The sequence below is a fragment of the Rhinolophus ferrumequinum genome, chromosome 12, assembly GCF_004115265.2.
Source record: "Rhinolophus ferrumequinum isolate MPI-CBG mRhiFer1 chromosome 12, mRhiFer1_v1.p, whole genome shotgun sequence".
NCBI classification, from domain to species: domain Eukaryota; kingdom Metazoa; phylum Chordata; class Mammalia; order Chiroptera; family Rhinolophidae; genus Rhinolophus; species Rhinolophus ferrumequinum.
In genome coordinates this window covers 38,225,556-38,244,566 of record NC_046295.1, presented here as the reverse complement: position 1 = coordinate 38,244,566, position 19,011 = coordinate 38,225,556, and the positions used below count along the sequence as shown (strand labels likewise).

At 40.4% G+C, this 19,011-nt stretch overlaps 1 protein-coding gene across 1 annotated transcript; it reads left to right on the top strand.

Moving 5' to 3' along the window:
• The first annotated feature begins 889 nt into the window (after positions 1-889).
• Positions 890-6,520, top strand: C12H9orf57 (chromosome 12 C9orf57 homolog). The gene is made up of 3 exons (XM_033122016.1): positions 890-902; positions 3,425-3,553; positions 6,396-6,520. Exons 1-3 carry the CDS (start codon positions 890-892, stop codon positions 6,518-6,520), a joined length of 267 nt encoding a protein of 88 aa, XP_032977907.1.
• Positions 6,521-19,011: the final 12,491 nt, after the last annotated feature.

The window sequence follows — 19,011 nt, the reverse complement described above, 5'->3', positions numbered from 1 at the left end:
TAAAATGGGCAGACTATCTGAATAGATATTTTTCCAAAGAAGACATATAGATGGCCAACAGTTCGTACATGAAAAGGTGCTCTGTATCATTAATCATCAGGGAAAAACAAATCAAACCACAATGAGACTATGGTATAGTCCATACCAAAAATATTATATAGCAATGAAAAATAATAAAGTACTGTTAAAGACTGACAGAAAGATTTTCAACATATTTTTGAGCAAAATACAAGGGGAAAAATAATATGTATAATATGATACTATTTTTTCAAAAATAAAACAAAAAGCAATACTATGCATATTTCCAAGTTACAAGTGTATTATGAAAATGCACAGAATAAAATGGATACCCAACATATTGATAATGTGATTATATTTGGGAAGACATATTTTAATTCATTTCAAGAAGAATATATTAATTTGGAACTATATATTTAGAAATAAACATTATTTTTAAAAATCAAATTGCTTTCTGAACGCACCAATTTCTGCTCTAAAGATATGATACTTTTAATAATCAAGACCAAGTATACAAGGAAGAAATAGTATGTCCACATGACTATGTATATTTGAACTAATTAATCTGTAGGATAGTGAGCATAGAAATCTTTAGCCAGATTTACAGTAAATCAGTTTAACTGTTGACTTAGTCTTATTATGTTAATTTTATGAATAAGGCAATTAAGGTCCACATAGATCAGTGTGTTCAGGTGAAAAAATTTTCCTTTCTGTTTACTTGGGCAATTTTTACTGTTTAAACTGTTTGGAATCTGGTGGGTCAGAGACTTGCCTTGTTGGTTTCAGTTATAACAGACTTCATCACCTCAGAAATTTTACTTGTTGCTATCCTTTAAACAAGTTCAGACCTGGAAAATTCCCATAATACCTCATGATAAAGGCAGGTAAGTCATGAATAACTGAAATGTTATATTTTAGAGAATCTGACAATTTCTTTCTCTTCATTTGAATACATATTAACTAAGGTCAACTATCATATAAGACTTTTCCTTATAAACATGATTCTTTGCAATAAAAGCATTAGTTTATAAAGAAGCATAAATAAATACTTTCTTTTTGGCTAATAGTCACATGAATTTTTAACAGGATATCATTCTAGAAACATCATCTATCTCACTTCATATTTTTGCATTAAACAATTACTTTTTGAGGAAAAAATTAAGGGAAGTGATGGTATTTGATAATGAGAAAACACTTAAAATGTTCTGGAACTAGAAGTTTTATGGTGAATTTTTGATAAAGACAGGTACCTTTTTTTTCCTCCTTCACAAAATAAATTTATTTATACTTTATTAATGAAATAAATGAAACATAGTCATTTCCCTTTTTGATAACAGCTAACATAAATTTGTAACTTTATTACTTCCCCAGGAAAGATTTAATGGTGGAACATATCTTTCTTTCCATCTTCCTTTTTGGCTAGAAATCTAAGAATGAGAAGGTCTGTCTTCGGTGGTGTTTTTATCTTATTCTGCCTCTTAAGTGGTAAGACATTAATAAAGCATAAATCAAAAAAATAGAAAATTACTTAGAAAATTACAGAATTGTAATATAAGTGAAGTGTGGTAATTACCTTAAGGTAATTAAAGTGCTTATAACAAGGCCTGAGTAAGTACTTAAATAATAATAAGAGCTTACATTTATTGAGCACTTACTATATGCCAGGCATTAGTCTAAATATTTCATTTGTATTAATTCACTGAATCCTCATGAAAACCATATGAATTAAGTGCTGTTATTTCTCATTTTATAGATGAGAAAACTGAGCTGTAGATGGTGGTCCACATGTTGCTATTATTTATCACTGAGCTGAAACCAACCATACAGAGGTGGCAGCCCTTATAAATATGGCAAAGAAGATGAATTAATTAGACCAAATTAGCACAGGAAGTGGTCTCCCAGCACTTTTCCTTTTATATGTGCTTTTCTTCACCACCTCCAGCATACCTTTATTTATGACAGAACCACATAAAAGATATCACAGGGAGGTTTTTTATTCCTTTCACACAATTTCTAAGGTCCCTCAAACCAGGTAGATATTATCTCCAAACAGGCATGTTCAAGCACCATGAAGGGAATTCTCCTTCTCAGTGAAAAAGTAAGGTGGTAATTAACGAAGATGGCTCTCTATGTTGAACCCACGGGTTACTAGGGCAGTCTCTTAGAGTCAGAAGATTAATGTACAGCCGAGTCCCCTGGGGAACTTATGAAAATGCAGTCTGATTCAGCAGGTGTGGTATGGGGTCTGAGAGTCTGGACTTCTCAAACTCACAGCTTGCCCTTAGAGTGACACTGCATGGCTCAGACTTTTGGTGCAAGAGGTCTCCAAAGTGGAGAATTTACATGATGCCAGATCTTTCTCTGCCTTGCCTACGGCCCCTAGACTGTTTTCCTGGGGGAGGTCTGCTCTCATTTCTTTCTCTCCCTCTCATATTGTCCCCCCTCCTTCTGATTCCACACCCAATATCCATAGGCTTCCTAAAACCTTGGCCTTCACATTCTTCACTACAACTGAAGACAATGCCTTAACTTTTAAGCATTTTTGCTGACTGTATTTGTTCAATTGCCTGAATACTTATAAATATGATTTCAGATCCCATTTCCTTGCTTTTAATAGTGAAGAGCTCTCCGTCACCAGCCAAGGCTCCCAGCAGGAGTTATTATAAAGGAGATTCCTGAATTTGGCAGAACAAGTGGTTCTCAAAAACTGGTCCAGATTTCTATACCCAAATCACAAGCCTTCTGCTGTTTCTGTATATCTAATATACAGATTCCTGGGCCCCACTCCCTGTAAATTCTAAAGAGGGGAGGTGGTAGCCTCTAGGAATCTGTGTTTATTTTAACTGCGTAAGTAAATCTGATGCACAGTCAAATCTGGAAACAGATCTTCTAGATAATGTCTTCCACTTTTATCTATGTTGACTAAGTTCAAGAATTGCTGGGCTATTTTTACATAACCAAAATGAATAATTTTTGTGAGCCACTGAATCTGAGTATGGAAGATAACCAATATGTAAACATGAATCAAGCGATAAATATTCACAGGGAACTTACTTTGTATAATATGCTGCTTTAGACATTAAAATGGTGGCCTAAGAATGAGTATATGGCTAGAAGTAAATTTTCTGGCTAAACAACTTTGGTGTGACCTAATTAGACACTGAGGAACGGAATACATTTTAAACAACTAAGTTCTTAAGATCAATCCCCTGACCTCATTTCTAATTAGTGTCAGTTCAGGGCACTTCCAATTCATGAATGTAGCATATGTGAACTAGAATTACTTTTTAAAATATTGCTTACTTTTTAAAGTTGAAAAGCACTGCTTTATTTTTGGATCTCTCTTCCCTTTTTTTCATCTTTGGTCTCCATCTCTATTTTCCCCCTTATATTCTCTCTCCTGTAGTTAGAGATGTTGAAGTTCTGCTTTGTCAATCATGCAACCTTTCACTTCCCTTCCATGGATGTGTTTTAGACTTTGGAATCTGCATAGCAAAACCTGGTCAGTATTGTATAAAAGAGATCCACTCTACAGGTAAGTCTTGATACTTATTAAAAAAAAATAAGAAAAGTTATTTAAAATGAGCACAGGAAAAATCCTTCTATATAAGAGCAAACATTCATTGAGCATTTACTACACGCCAGATATTATACTAAGGGATTTTCCTGAATTATATTCTACCAATCAAACAAAACAATGATATGAGCTGGATCTTGTCATGATCCCCACTTTTTAAGCATGAGAAATCTGAGGCATAGAAAGATTAAGAAATTTGCATGATGTTATACAACTAATGAATGTCGAAGCTAAGATTCAAATGCATGTACTTCGACTCCAGAGCATACTTTCCTAATAAATCTATATGCTGTCTCCTTTACACTACTCAGATACTCACAAAAAATGAACGTATAATTTGCTGGCCCTTCTAAGTATAGCCTTATACAACTGCACAGGCTGCATGCCCAGGAAGCCAGTCTTGTCTGCATGGATTAAAAAGCTAAATGGAAAACTCCAAATGATAAAAACATTAGAAGAAAATACTGGAGAACATATTTTAAGCTTGAAAGAGAGAAGACCTCCTTAACATCCAAGAAGGAAACGTAAAGGAAATTACAGATAAATTTGAATATATCAACATTTCAAAATTTAAAATGAATGACAACTCCGAAATTTAAAAGATAAGGAATAAACTGGATGAAAATAGTTGGAATATAAATAACAGGAAAAAAAATTAATATCTATCCAGAGTAAAGAACTTTCAAAAAACAATTTTTAAAAAGACCAACAATCAAAAAAAAATTTAAAAACTTGCTAAAGGAAATGAAAAGGTAATTTTCAGAAGAGGAAATATAAATGACCTGATTTAAAAACAAAAAGCTGCTCCACTCAGCAGTAAATATCAAAGAAACACAAATTACAGAAATAATGTAACATTTTCAATCCATCAGATTGATAAAAGTTATAAAAGTTTTATAATATCAATGTTTAGTGACAGTGTGGAGAAATGGGAACTCTCATTGCATTTCCAATAACAGTTTAGATTTGTTTAGCATTGTTGACAATCTCTGTGAAAATTTTAAACAAGCACAGCCTTCTACAAAGCAATTCTATGTCTTGGCATCTACTGCAGAGAAATATTTACACGTAACACAAAAAGGCATATATCAAGGTTATCATTACAACTTTATATTTAATAGCAGAGCAATGGAAATGACCTAAATGTTTGTTTATAGGTGATTGTTATGTAAACTATGGTATATTCAAACCATGGAATGCTATGCAACACTTAGAATGAACTAGATCCCTTTGTTAACATGGGAAAACCTCTAAAATATTGTTGAGCAGAAAAACTATGAGTTGCAAAACAGTACATATAGTATACCACTTACGAATAAAAATCTCCGCAAAGCAAAACTCTAAATTTCTCTATGGAATTGGAAGAGGAGAATAAAAATGAGAGGAGATCAAAGTTAGTTTGGAGAAAGGAGTAGAATTTGGGGGTCATGTCTGCTGGGATTTGGGGATTAAGAAGGTTACTTGAGCTTTGTTCTACCTATCTAACCTCGGTCCCTTCTCCAGGCCCCAGATTCCCTCTGACTTGTACCTTTGCCAGTCAGAGCACCCTCCTTATTGAAGCAGAAAAGTGCTAAGTCCCCCAGAACCATGAGTGACGGCTCTTCTCTTACTGAATGTGGACAGATAATCATCCAGTCAGTTTGACATCAAAACAATTATTAATGGACTCTGCACATTAAAAAAGAGCCTGGAAGCTCGTATAGTAAAATCTTGACAATAGTTCTCAGTGGGACAAGGGCCTGGAGTGACCACAATGTTGTAGGAAGAGCTAGTTTCCCAACTTGGGAATGTTGCCATGTCACACTGCTGTGAAACAAATAGAACTGGAAACGATGTTTTGATAGTTTTATCAACAGGGTTTCTCCTCTTTGACACTGTTGACACTGGCAGGATAATTCTTTATTATACAAGGCTAGCTTGCCGATTGTAGGGTGTTTAGCACATCACCAGCCTCTGCCCAAGAATTGCCAGTAACATCTTCCAAGGTGAAACAACAAGAATGTCTCTGGGGAGCTGACTGGGCGGTGAGCACACAATGTGATATATAGGTGATGTGTTACACAATTGTACCCTTGAAACCCATATAATTTTACTAACCAAGGTCACCTGAATAAATTCAATTAAAAAATATATATCTGGGCATTATCTACTGGCCTGGGGTAGAGGAACAAAATCACCCCCAGTGGAGAGACTACTGTTGGCTCGTTTCCAACTATCATACGATTTGCAGCCTTTGGGCAAATTCCTCCTCTGTATTCTCCTTCATACAACTGAAGCTGGGGTGCTAGGCTTACAGGACACCACTGTCACTTATTTTGTACTTTTGTGTAGTTTTCACATTTCCTACAGTGAACATGCATTACTTCTATAATCAGGGGAAAATTAAGTAATGTCAAGGACACGCCTCCATTTCTGAGAAACACACATCTAAATGATCCTTCTGGGGATTCAACCTCGTGAATAACTCATGGCCTGGGTTAAACTTGGGAATGGTGTTAGAAAGCTTCCAAACCGTTAACAATTCAAACACTTCTACAGTCAATGACAATTGCATGGCTTTTATCATCTGAGTTTGAAAGCTATTTTGTTTTACAATTTCAAACCTTTTGCACTGCAATGTACCCAACTAGAATACTTTTTAGGTGGGAGTTCTTAAAAGCAAGATGATTATACTTTGATAAACCTAGAATTTTGCTTTGTATTTCTTTTTTTAACCTGTTAGTTATCTGAAGCATCTGAGGCCGGGCAGATTGCACCACCCAAGGGATTTCTCTGCCTCTCCCTCTTTTGTTTCCTTCAGGTGGAATTCAGTGGTTTTCAACTAAAGGCTGCACAGAGAGCCTGGAGGAGTGCTTCAAGAGAACTGTGACCCATTATGTAGTTTATACTTCTCACTGCTGCAGTCAGACTTTGTGCAATTTCTGAGCCAGGGGCCAGATACACCCAAATTGCTTGACTGATCAGTCGATCTCAAAGCCTGACCTGGTCATGACAAGACAACAGCTACCATCCATCAGTTCTCTACAAAAACCTCAGACCTTTACAGGTCATAGGAATTATGGTCTAAAACCAATTTTGGCTTTCAAGATGTTTCACTTCTCCCACACCGCCTCCAATTCATCTCAGAAACATCCTTTTCCACACCATCTCTCTCCTCTCCTCTCTTTCTGCTTGATTCCCTTTCTGGTGACTTTAGGGCTACAAAGAAGTAAAAAATGTGATTCCCTGAGTCTAATTATGTACATCATCTCTAGTTTACTAACTTTTCTAAATATTTCCATACTCCGTAATATAGCTACAAATCAACTGTATCACAAAACATCAAATGACCTGAACATGTTCATTCGTTTTCCAAAGCAAACTGCCTTGCTCTTTTGGGGTAATGTATGGTATGGGAGGAACTGGTTTAACAAATACCATAGGAAAAATAAGCCATAAATCAGCAAACCAAGCCTGAGAGAACTATAACCCCAAATGGCAAAGGGCTCGGGCATGTACAAAGGTTGACACTAATTCTCCCATCTGCGTTGGGATTTGTCCAAATTCTGGATTTCCATATCTTAATCGCACCTACATACTTTGGCTTATCGGATTTTGGCAGAGTAAGCAAAGCAGCGTAAGGTTCCCATCCACAAGGAATTTAACAGGAGTAGAACTGCAACTCACATTTTTTAACATGCCACATATGCAATTATTCTCATTCAATGCCCTACTTAGGCAACTTTGAGATTGTTGTGTTTTAAAATTTAAAGTTTTTTTCTCTGTATTTGCAGGAGTTTGAGAAATCCAAGTAGTAAATAATAAATGCCAATAAAACCTTCTCTTGTTGTCTTTTTTTCTGACCCTAGGACAATGTCTCACACAGAATGTACCCTCAACAAATGCTTTTCCATAAATTTTGTAGAAAAACAAGCATTAAAAAAAAGAAAACCCTAGGAAACTAGACATTTTTCTCCACACTCATTTCAGCCATATTTCTTAGACCACGTTTCTGAACCCACTAAGAAAAAAGTTTCTTCATCGTGAGATTTAAATCCATTCTGTCAATTAATGCATTAGCCACCTTAGTAAACAGTGGGTACTCCAGATCAGTGAACTACATGGAGAGTTTACTTTTATTTTTCTTACTTTTTAAATATAAACTTATTTACCCAATATCATGGGGGAAAATATGACAAGATCAGATAATCAGTGGCTAACTCCAAACTTAATTTGCAATCCCAGTGTTGTAATGAGAACTAGAAAGCAGGTGCGAGCTTTTTGTGTCACTAAGTAGTTGAATTTGGTGAGTCACTTTGGTCTCTCTTCACCTCATTCTCCTCATATGTAAACAAAATGAAGAGGATTGTGACATTCAGAATGGTAAGATAATTTTTTAAAATTTACATATAATTGACATATTATATTGGTTTCACGTGTATATGATTATTTGATATTTATATATATTATGAAAGGACTACCACAATAAGCCTAGTTAACATCCATCACTATGCATGGTTATAAAAATTTTGCTTTCTTTTAACATGGCGATTTGTTATGGTAGCAGCCATGGGAAACAAATACACCGGATCATGCAAAGGATAGTGTGGCACTATTCCCCAAGTGTTGGTTTACATGGGATCTGATTTCAAGAGAGGTACCTCAGTGTCACATTGTCTTCCTTGTAACAATTTCTCAGTCAGAATTTCCCTAGAAACACACAGATGGCCTACAGACATGCATTTGCATCTTTTCAGCTTACACCTCCCACCCTATCCATTCAAGATTTCTTCGGCTAACAAGTTTATTCTTTTCCTATCCATCACACCGGAACACAAAGTGATACCAGATTAGCCTGAATATTTTTAATCAATATACATCAGACTGAAAGGCTAATGGATCTAGGGACCTGCTTTGATCCACTTAATACTGGGGTGGCTTCCTTGTTGATTCCATTTTTTGCTGCAACTGAAATAGAAACCTCAGTGGTTCATGCCCCTTAGTTCATTTAAAAGAAAAGTCTTTGTAGTCAAACAATGGGGCATCTAAAGGATGTGGCAAGGAAGAGACTGAAATGATTCTATTAGCAAAGGAGGGATGGAACATTTTGCCTGCTAACATTCAGTTACAAGGTTTTCTGAAGGTCCAGAGGGCACACATTTTAGAATTGACACGTTCGTTGCTGCTCTCCCCACTGTACTGAAGAGGAGTCAAAGCCCCCGTAGCTAATGGGTGGCAAAGTGGGAACTTCTGGTGACATATCATGTGATCGTCACTCCAGCACAAATGCCAGCCCTTAGGAGAACCACATGGGAGGGCAAGAAGCTGTGGGATGGTGTGGCACTGACCCCTTAGCACATGCTTCAAATCACTGAGAAATGAGACTGACGGTCCTTGAAAGAAGCACAGGAGCAAAGAAATAGAAGGAAATGGCATGGCTGATGACTGACCTCTGAGCTTCATAAGCAATTCTGAGTCTGGCCAAGGACTTGGTACAAAAAGAAAGATTCAATTACATAATGATGAAGAAAAGTCTGGAACCCTGAATATGGCAAGCTACTTAAACAGGGAGCCATCTTTTAATTTTTTTATTTCCTGCAGTAAAGAACATCATGGGCTGATACCTCTATGGCCAAACTTCAGGCTGATATACAATGTTGGAGACATAGTAAAACACTGACATCTTTGGGGCAATCTGGGGCCATCTCAGCACTGTTTATCCAGAGTAGTTCACAGTTTCTCTCCCATATGGCTGATCCATATGGCTGCAGATCCTACAAGTGAAAGCGATGCAGGTGTCTGTACCTGCTGGTGTACACATTTCTCCTATCTGGTGTATTTCCTTGAGCTCTGTAGATCACCACTGGTAGGTAATGCTCTAATCTCTCTTGGCTGAGCCTCAAATCTCAACTTTCCAATTAGCAGGCCAAATACAGAAAGATAGGTCCATAATCTATCCTTCCCATAACTTACTAATGTGAATATATTTTCTACCTTCTCATCCCCATACATAATAAAGTTAATAGATCTGCCATCAGAAATTACTGTGTAGAATGGAACTTCCAGGCAGATCTGCAACTAGCAATTTTGGTGCCAGGGCAAGCATAAAATATGCCCTCAAATTAACTTTGTAATTCATGTCTTGGCTCACATATGGTTGTTAATGATGATACTTACCATCTGGTAGCTTCCTATTTTAACTAATTATTCTTCCTAACTAGGTGTTAAGCCTAGTGATACTACGTACATGTGCTGCTGAATTAATTGAGAAATCGTTTAAAAAATTGGCAACCTGTAAATTTCAGAGACCTGGGGCAAAAGCTTAATGCCCGGGTTGAGTTCAGCTCGGATTACAGAGAAGGAAGAGAGAGACAGAGGAAGTAGTCAATGTCAGTAGAAATTTGAAGCACATTAGACTCATTAATTCAATAAATATTTATGGAGCAATTCTCACATGTCAGGTATAGTGGAGGTGATGCGGCTAGGATAGTGGATAGTTAGCATGCTCACGCTGTTAACTGCTCACCAAAGAAAGCCTAAACAGCAATCATTATTATCTCTCTTGGTTCTGGGGCTGACTGGGCTCCACTAAGCAATTCTAGTTTGGGGTTTCTCATGGAATTAGTCAGAGGCTAGCTGGGGCTGAAATCATCAATTTACAGGTCTAGCTGGGGACGAGAACAGGTGGGACTCATCCCGCATCTCTACCTCTGCATAAGCTTTCCACGTAGTCTCTCTAACATGGCAGCTTCAAGGTAGCCTGACTACTTACAAGGCAGCTCAGGGTCCCAAAAGAGAGAAGGCCAGACAGAAACCTACTGACTTTTATTACTGCTCTTCCAAAGTCACATATATCACTTCCACTGGACTCTGTTCATTGAGGCCCACCAAAGTTCATGGGGATAGTACACAGGCTCCACCTCTTGAGGGGGAATTACAAGGTTTATGGAAAAAGAGGAGACTCAAAATGGAGTTGAGGCAATTTTTGTAAAATATCATCTACCACAGGCTCCAAAAATTTCACCAGCCTGTCAAATGGGCCCATGGCATTAAAAAAAATGTGGGAAGTCCCTTTTAGAACCTCATCACAACTGAAGTTCACTCATACCAAAGTCAGCGAGCCTGTTTGAAACTCACCAGGGAATCCTATCTTCTATCTTTCTGTATTACGTTTGCCTAAACAGCTGGCCCTCCCTGCCGAGAACGTCAATAGTCTGCCTTTGGCTCTCAGGCCTTTGGGGAGCCTCACCTTTAGCCAGGTCCTCAGCGCACCCTTAGCCTCCTTACCGCTCTGCCCTGGGTGCCTCTGCCACCTGGTGGCCAGCAATGGTAACTGCACTCTGTGGTCTAGCCTCATGGCTGCTCTGCACTCCATTTTCTGGGATCCCGTCATGTCAGGATGCTCGCCTAATTTATATCTTTAGGTCACAGTATCCTGCACCAAGTTATGCAGAATCAACCGTCTTAAATTATTAAAACGTATGCCAAGTGCTCTGTATGGCAAGTAAATGAATCAAAACCCGTGACAGTGATTGCAGAGGTGGTTTGAAGTCTGACAGAGGGGGACAATGTGAAAAACATACGATGAAAAGAAAGAAGAGAAAGTAATTCTTGGGGGTATAATGAATTCAATTGACCCAGTGGATTCTGTATCTCTGAAGTTCAAAAATAAAGTGAGAATCCTGTGTGCATTGTTGAGAACCACACCTGGATTCTATCCTAGATACACAACTTACCAGCTGTGGGCAAGTTACTTCTCTGATGCTTGGTGTCCTCACGGACAACTCTATTATTATAACATTTACCCTGTGCAGTTGTTCTGAAAATTAAATAGGATACCTTATGAAAAATACCTAGCGCAGTGACTAGCAGGCAGGAAGTGCTCAGTCATTGGTTGCTTTAATTAATGTTACTATAGAGATGGGTCAAAATCCTTTTCAAGACTAGGCAAATTCATATTATACCCATGTGCTTGTGGTAAGAGAGCAATGCTAAATATTTAGCGGGGATGTAGATATACAGGAGAACCTGAGGGAAAAGTTGGGACTGGGACTGTTTATTTATGGAGAAGTCATTTAAAATCTTTTTAAGCTTTTAAAAGGCTCTCCCATGCAGAATGATAACAGGTCACTGTCCTATCTCATAACCATTAAAGGCAGAACCAGAGGGAAGGAGTCCCAGTGGTTGGCCAGTAATTATGCTTAAACTAGAAATAGCTCAATGAAGTTTATGTGTCCTTTTTATGTTTTTAAACTCAAAAGTCTATATCTGCCCTCAAACAGAATACATTCCCAGATATGAATTCGCATATGATCTGAATCGCTACCTCCAAGGCGGAAGAGGTCTGATGTAATCGACCTGCCACCAGGCAGCTGGCCGATGTCCTCCAGGTATTATACCCAACTGAGGGTTCAATGTCATTTACTAATACTAACAATGTTGGACATTCAGCATTAGCAGTAGCCAGTGGCCAGTAGGTCAACCTTGGTGACAAACAGCTCATTCTGCTGGTCAAATGCATAGTCTCCATCCCAACCAGTATAGCTCCTTTCTTTACGGACCCATTGCTCAAGCACTGGGGCCCTGGGAGAGATACTGGCTGATAGTCCCTGGGTAAGTCATCCTGTCACCTGGTTACTGAGCATCTCTTCTGGAATGGATGCTCTCTCACACTACGCCCACTTCTATAGAACCACTCACACGTTTCTAATCTTCCAATCTTGCTAGTTTCATGTCCCTGACTGACTAACCACACCATTTCCCTCTGCCCAGAAGACTATGTATATCTGTGTCTCTGGCCACTTCTCCTCCCATACAAAGTGAACTACCTAGCATACCGTTTGCAGCTCTATCCACTGGAAGAATTTCCCCTCACTCTGTCCTTGAGGGTCAATACTGAATGACTATGATGTGACAGCTGCCTTTTTCTTCTTCCCACGATATACTGCTCCAACCCACCTGTGAACCAGACACAAGAAGTCTGCCATCAGATCATCTGGAAGCTGCTACGAGGCCATGTGCATGAACTGAGGAAGAGACACTAGCGCCATCCTCTGGACTTACTTCTGCCTGATTCTGATGAACCATGTTTCATCACAGTGGGTTGTGGCAGCTCCTTATAATTCAATGATAATGACAATGCCCGGCCCATGGTGAGCAAGCCCATTCTCACAGTCATTTGGTATCCTATGGTCAGGTGCTCAGTGTCTACAATGAATGGTTTTCTGCTACAGGTGGGATGACGTCCAGAGCACTATGAGTCTGTGTTGCAGTTCTCCTACTGGAGTTTATCAGAGACTAAACAGTGTCCTTTCCACCAGGAATACCTGGAGCATCATTGGGTCTGCTGGGTCAATCAGCACAAACTTCAGGGCAGATTGCAATGAAACCCTCATCTGCTGTAAAGTCCCTTCCTGCTCTGATCTCCACTCAAAACTGGCTGTGTCCAAAATCCAAAGAGGCCCAACAAGCACTGAGCCTCTTTCTTAGTGGTCGAGGGCACAAGGTGCTATAATTTGGTTTTCTCTTTCAGGGGGATGTCCCAGCACACCCCAGACAATTGGACCCCTAATAACTTCTACAATACGGCAGCTCCTGAATCGTCTTCACTTTATCAAATTCATCTTTTGGACATCATATATCTAACGAAGCATCCACAGCATTTGCTACTTTCTATTCACTATATCCAATTAATTGATATCAGTGATATAAATGGACCAGCATGTCGTGCTGCAAAATGTCAAGAGGACCAAGGTCCTGGGAGACCACTTTATGTCAGAGATCATGAGAGTTAATGTAGCCTTGATCCAAGTCACTGAATGTCCATTTCTGTCTTTTCCACATTAATGTGATTCTTGATCACCCTTACTTACAGAATTAGAAAAAAAAAATGCCCTCCCGAGACCAACAGCCACATACCAACTGCCAGATCTGTAAGACTAAAGATAGCACATCTAGTACAGCAGCTATAATTGGAGCTACCATGCATTTGTCTATATAGTCTGCCTTTAGTGCAATGATCCCATCTGGTTTTTGTAGGAATCACACAGTTGAATTGAATAAGGATGTAATGGGGATCCTTTAAGAGTTGGGGTTCAGACCCTGTATTTATATGGACAGGGCTCACACAGAAACTTCCCCAGTGAACAGTTCTATTTGGGGAAGAATTGTGTGACTATATATTGCACACACTTGCTGGAGGGTAAAAGAAGCCTACCTCCAGGGACCCATCCTCCCCTTCAAGTGATTCGCTTTCAGTCTAAGAACAGTCCCAGCCAATGAGGACAGCCACCACCAAGCTTTCAAGGATTCTCGTGTCCCTCACTTGTGCATTCCTTATCACGTTTATAAAAGGACTACCTCCTGGGCCCTCTTGGAGAATCTAGTCAGCAGGTAGCTTCTCTGGTCTGACGTAATAAATCTGTTCTCGCATGCCCACCTGTCTAAGCATACTGACCCCTTCCTCCACATGCTCCCACATCCGTTCTGGCATCTCCACTTCATCTGCTGAAGGTCATGATCATGTTCAAACTTCAGGAGCCATCCCAGCAGCATATTGGGATTCAGCAGCATCCCAGCGTTTTCTGTTTTTCCACCGGGACATGCACTCCCGAGTCACAGGAGAACGCTCAAGTGTCATTTCACGCTCCCCTTTCCGGCTTCATATTCTGCTCCTCCACTTTCTCCCCACCCTAATACTCTCCAAATCCATTCCTGAACATGCTTCCCTGGTTCTGCACAGTACACTTTAGCCACGCCTTGTAATTATATTGTGAATACCCATTTCTACCATAGCAGGTATTAAATCTCCCCTCTTGGGTTATGCTGAGACCTGTCTGGAGGCAATGAACTGGAGGGCGGGGGTGGGAATGTCAGATCTCGAGAATAAACATCATCTTGCAACACAGCCACCTTGGGTGAGGGCTTTGCATGGTCTCCAGGCAAGGAAAGGACGCTTTTTCTCCTCGAGCAAGGAGCACTGTTGCTTCTGCCAGCCAGGAGTGTTGGCAGAAATATGGGGAGGGGTTCAAGGTTTTCAGACACATCCATTGAAATGACCTCATCCTCGAGCCCTGACTGTAGCACAGGGAATAGTGGAAGCTGCGCAGTCAAGTGTTCTTTGCAGCCCTTATTAAGAAAGCTTATTAATAAACCCTATCAATAAATCTTGGGCGTGATTTTTAGCACAGGCTGCCGCGTGGCTTCAGGAGACAAGACTCATTTATGTGCTGCCAAGCCAGCCTCTGGCTTCCCTTTGAGTTAGTAATTGGCTGACCTGCATCTGTCCTTCTTTTCCTTCAAAGATTCGAGAACAGACATGCAACCGACTCCATCATCTTTATGATGACTAGTGCCGCAGAGCAATCAAGTGCTGAGCTTTTGAACAACTCAGTGCTTCCTCTTTCACTTATGCCTCATCCCAACCCACACACGGAAAGCCTTAGCAATCGTGACAGTGCAGCCGGCAGAGGCTTAGCACCACCCCACGAACCACCAGCCATCTCATCAGTGAGTACGACTTTGCCAGGAGCCCAATCTAATGGTCTGTTTTCTAGGGCTAGTTCTGGTACCAAAGGTCTTGGTTGAGATTCTTCCTAAAGCAGAACTTGAGACTGAGAGGTGAATGCAGATTGTTTACTTGTGAGGTGATTCAGTAAAGAGGAAGGAAGGAAAGGGTTAGGATTCCTGTGGTACCTTCTGAAAAGCAGAATTGTCCACATAAAGGAGGGAAGGCTGGGGCATTTACTCACTGGCTCCCAACCCCTATTGACTGGGAAATGCTCCTGGGGTCATTAATTGCTCTCCGTTCTAATGCTGCAGTTGGCAAGGGAACCCTTGAATCTAAAGTAATAATCTATAGAAACAGCATAACCTCATGAATTCTGAGCCCTGGGGACATAAATCCTTTCTTTAACCCAAAAGACCCTCTTAACCACAGGCTTATAGAAATGTTCATAAGGTTTTGGAGGTTTGTTGCAATTTATTCATGGCAACACTACCTGTTGACTGCATATACCATTTGAAAGCTACATTTCCATTCTTTTCATAGACTAGAAAAAGCCCTAGAAAAATATCAGTAGAAACTTTGCGTGAATTTTTAACAAGATTAAATATAGATACCAATTTATTTAAGATTTCAATATCTTAACTTTGTTGTTTAACATGTTAATTATCTTGGCACTGAACTTTAGATTTAAGAAGGCCGTTCCTGTACAAGTTTCATGGCTATTAAATACTACAGTAAAAATCCAACAGAAACACATAATAGTCATCACAAATAATCCCTTCAACATCAGACACATACACAGTAACATTCAATAATATATTTGGAAGGGTTTGACTGTTAGAAAACAATCATGAGAAATATTTAAAACTAATGAGGACTCTGAAAAACATATTCAGAGAAAGAAGAGATAAAGAATTTATATATTACACAAGCACGAAATTCTCTTGGCCCAAAACCAGTCACCATATGCCTGCCTCTTGGGAGATGTGAACAAGTAATAAGTGCTGCGTGGGTCAGGTCATTGAGAAAACATAAAATACTGAGGTTCCCCTGAAGGCATTCCTGGACCTTCCCAGGAATCTGGGATCTTCCTGAGGGAGAAGTTCTGGCTTTAGGCTTTGAAGCCACATTCTTGGTTATGACAACTAGGAGTGTCCTGCCCCTTAAATCCTACAACCCTGCTCTCAGCGAGACCCCAGGACTACTTGTTTCTTGCAATTCGGGCATCTCAGTAGATTAATAACAAAACACCTAAAATGCTGTTTACCCTAGGTTTCAGCATGGCAGATTGGGAAAGGCCTGCAGTAGGTCCAGTTTGAGAGAGGGGGTCCTCCTTGGAGATACTAAGAGGCGGCAGAAGGTAAAGCAAAGAGTATGGATTCAGGCATCAGGCAACCAGGCACATCCGGATTTGAATCCCAGCTGCCTGAGCAACCCTGAGGAAATTAACAATACGCTCTGAACTTCTATTATCTCCCAAAGGAGGAATCTGATGATGATGACCCCCTTTCATAGTCATAAACAATTTGTGTAGAATTCCTGTACATGTGGACCACTCAGTAAACAGCAGTTTGTTATGGGGTTAAAAGTGTGGTTTCTAGAAGTGTGGTTTCTAGAGTTCTTGCTACTTACTCATGGTGTGATCTTGGGCTAATTCTTAGCCTCTCCATGCCTCAGTTTCCTCATCTGCATCATTGGAATAATGTCACCTTCCTCACAGTCTTGCTGTGGGGATAAAAGCATTACTGCTCTTAGTACACTGACCTCTCTCTAGTCATCAAACATGCCAAGCTTATTAGTATCTCAGAAACTTTGCCCTTGTCTTTTCTCTACCTGTACTGTTCTTTTAAAAACTGGTGTGTGTGTGTGTGTGTGTGTGTGTGTGTGTGTGTGTGTGTGTAAAGCATTTAGAACAGTGCCTGGCACACGGTAAGTGCTCCGTAAGATTGAGCTATTGCAATAGCACTGCTATCCGTTAACCCTGTAGAACTCTTAAAATCCTGCAGTCAGCCTCTTCCAGAAAGTCCACTAAGAAATATGTCTCTCTCTCTTGGGCAGCCGGATGGCTCAGTTGGTTAGAGCGCGAGCTCTTAACAACAGGGTTGCCTGTTCAATTCCCGCATGGGATGGTGGGCTGCTATCCCTGCAACTAAGATTGAAAACAGCGACTTGGAGCTGAGCTGTGCCCTCCACAATTAGATTGAAGGACAACGACTGATGGGTCCTGGAAAAACACACTGTTCTCCAATAGTCTCCAGTTAAAAAAAAAAAAATTAACAAAAAAAAAAAAAAAAAGGAAAGAAATATGTCTCTCAAGGACACCTCCATTGCCTGATTCTTTGATCATACACTTGGAATATGCACAAGTAAAATATCACGTCCATGATCTCATCCTTGCCATTAACCATACCTTGCACTCAGCTAGTGCCCAGAGAACAATGCTGGACTTGGGAGTTTGAAGATCCATATTTGAAGATCCTTGCTGAGCTTTCGGTGAAGTTTGGATCCACAATTTAACTGTTCAATATCTTTCTTACTTTGACCGTAAGTACTAATTTCCTCACTGTTGAGAGTATTAAATGAGATAGTAATATACGTAAATCATTGGGTCACTCACCTGTCCACTAGCTCCCCTTTGACCTTAGAATAAAATCTAAACTCCGTATCATGACGTTTGCCTAACAGATCTCACTCCAAAACTTCCCTTCCCTTCCCTCTGCTCTAAGTACCTTGACTTCTTTCTACTTGTCAAATACACCATGTATACTCCGAGCTCAGCATTTTGACCTTATGTTTTCCTCTACCTATAATGGTCTTCCTCCGGATCTTTTCAAGCCTGGTCTGTCTGTCTGTTTAGGGCATTCAGGTCTCTGGTCAAATATCTCTTCCCCAGGAGGCTCCCCCGCCCCCACCCCCAACCCGCCTATTTTAAGTTGCTATCTGTCACATCATCCTCTTTTATTTTTCTCACTGCACTTATCATCATCTGAAATTATTTTGTTCACTTTTTCTCTTAACAATTTGCCCCGAGGGCAGGGGCCATGCCTGTTTGGTTGACCGCTCTCCCCCAAGTGTCTAGACAGCGCCTGGTCTATGGGAGATGCTCCTTAAACATCTGCTTAAATGGCTGTGGACCTGCTCTGCAACAGTCTTAGGGTGAGGGTGTTCTGGAGGATGTATTGCATGGACTGGCTGCGGCCACTCACTGCTAGAGCTGAGGCCAAGAAAGCGGAATATCTCCGCAAGTCCAGAGGCCTTCTCTCTCAGGGATGCTCTGGAGGCCGCATCACTTTAGACAAAAGCAGGTGAGCAGCGTGATGTGGGGAAATCCTTTGGTAAAGAGAAGTGCCGTGAGCCCCCAAACAAGGGAGGGAGCTCCTTATCACACTCATATAAAGGCAACAGTCACTCCAGACCCAGGTAAGACCACGTGAAGGACATCAAGTATGCAGTGAAGGAGGAAGGAGCAAAAAGGCATCGTAAACGGGATTTGGAATCCTAGGGGAGCCATTGTGGGAATGGTCTGCCCCAGCAAGAAAATACCAGTGTAGTTTATCACTGACCTTGTATGTACAGCCAGTCTTTAAATAACATCGTTTCGTTCAACGTTGATTCATCATAACACTGATGAAAGGAAAAAGAAAAATCAATTCCCCACCAGAGCTACTGTCTGTGTGGAGTTTGCGTGTTCTCCTCATGTCTACATGGGTTTTCTCCAGGTATTCTGGTTTCCTCCTACATCCCAAAGATGTGCACGTGAGGTGCACAGGCGTGTCCAGATTATCCCAGGCTGAGGGAGTGTGGGTGTGAGTGACAGTGGCCTTTGATGGAAGGGTGTTCTGTCCAGGATGGGTCCCACCTTGCGCCCTGAGCTGCCAGGAGTTTCCAGCAGCGACCCAGAACCGGAGTAAAGCAGGTTGGCAAAGAATTA

What these genes read in the sequence shown, in the direction of transcription:
- C12H9orf57 (XM_033122016.1), top strand. An exon ending in AAAAGAGATCCACTCTACAG is followed by an intron (nt 3,554 to 6,395) that starts GTAAGTCTTGAT and finishes TGTTTCCTTCAG; the next exon opens with GTGGAATTCAGTGGTTTTCA.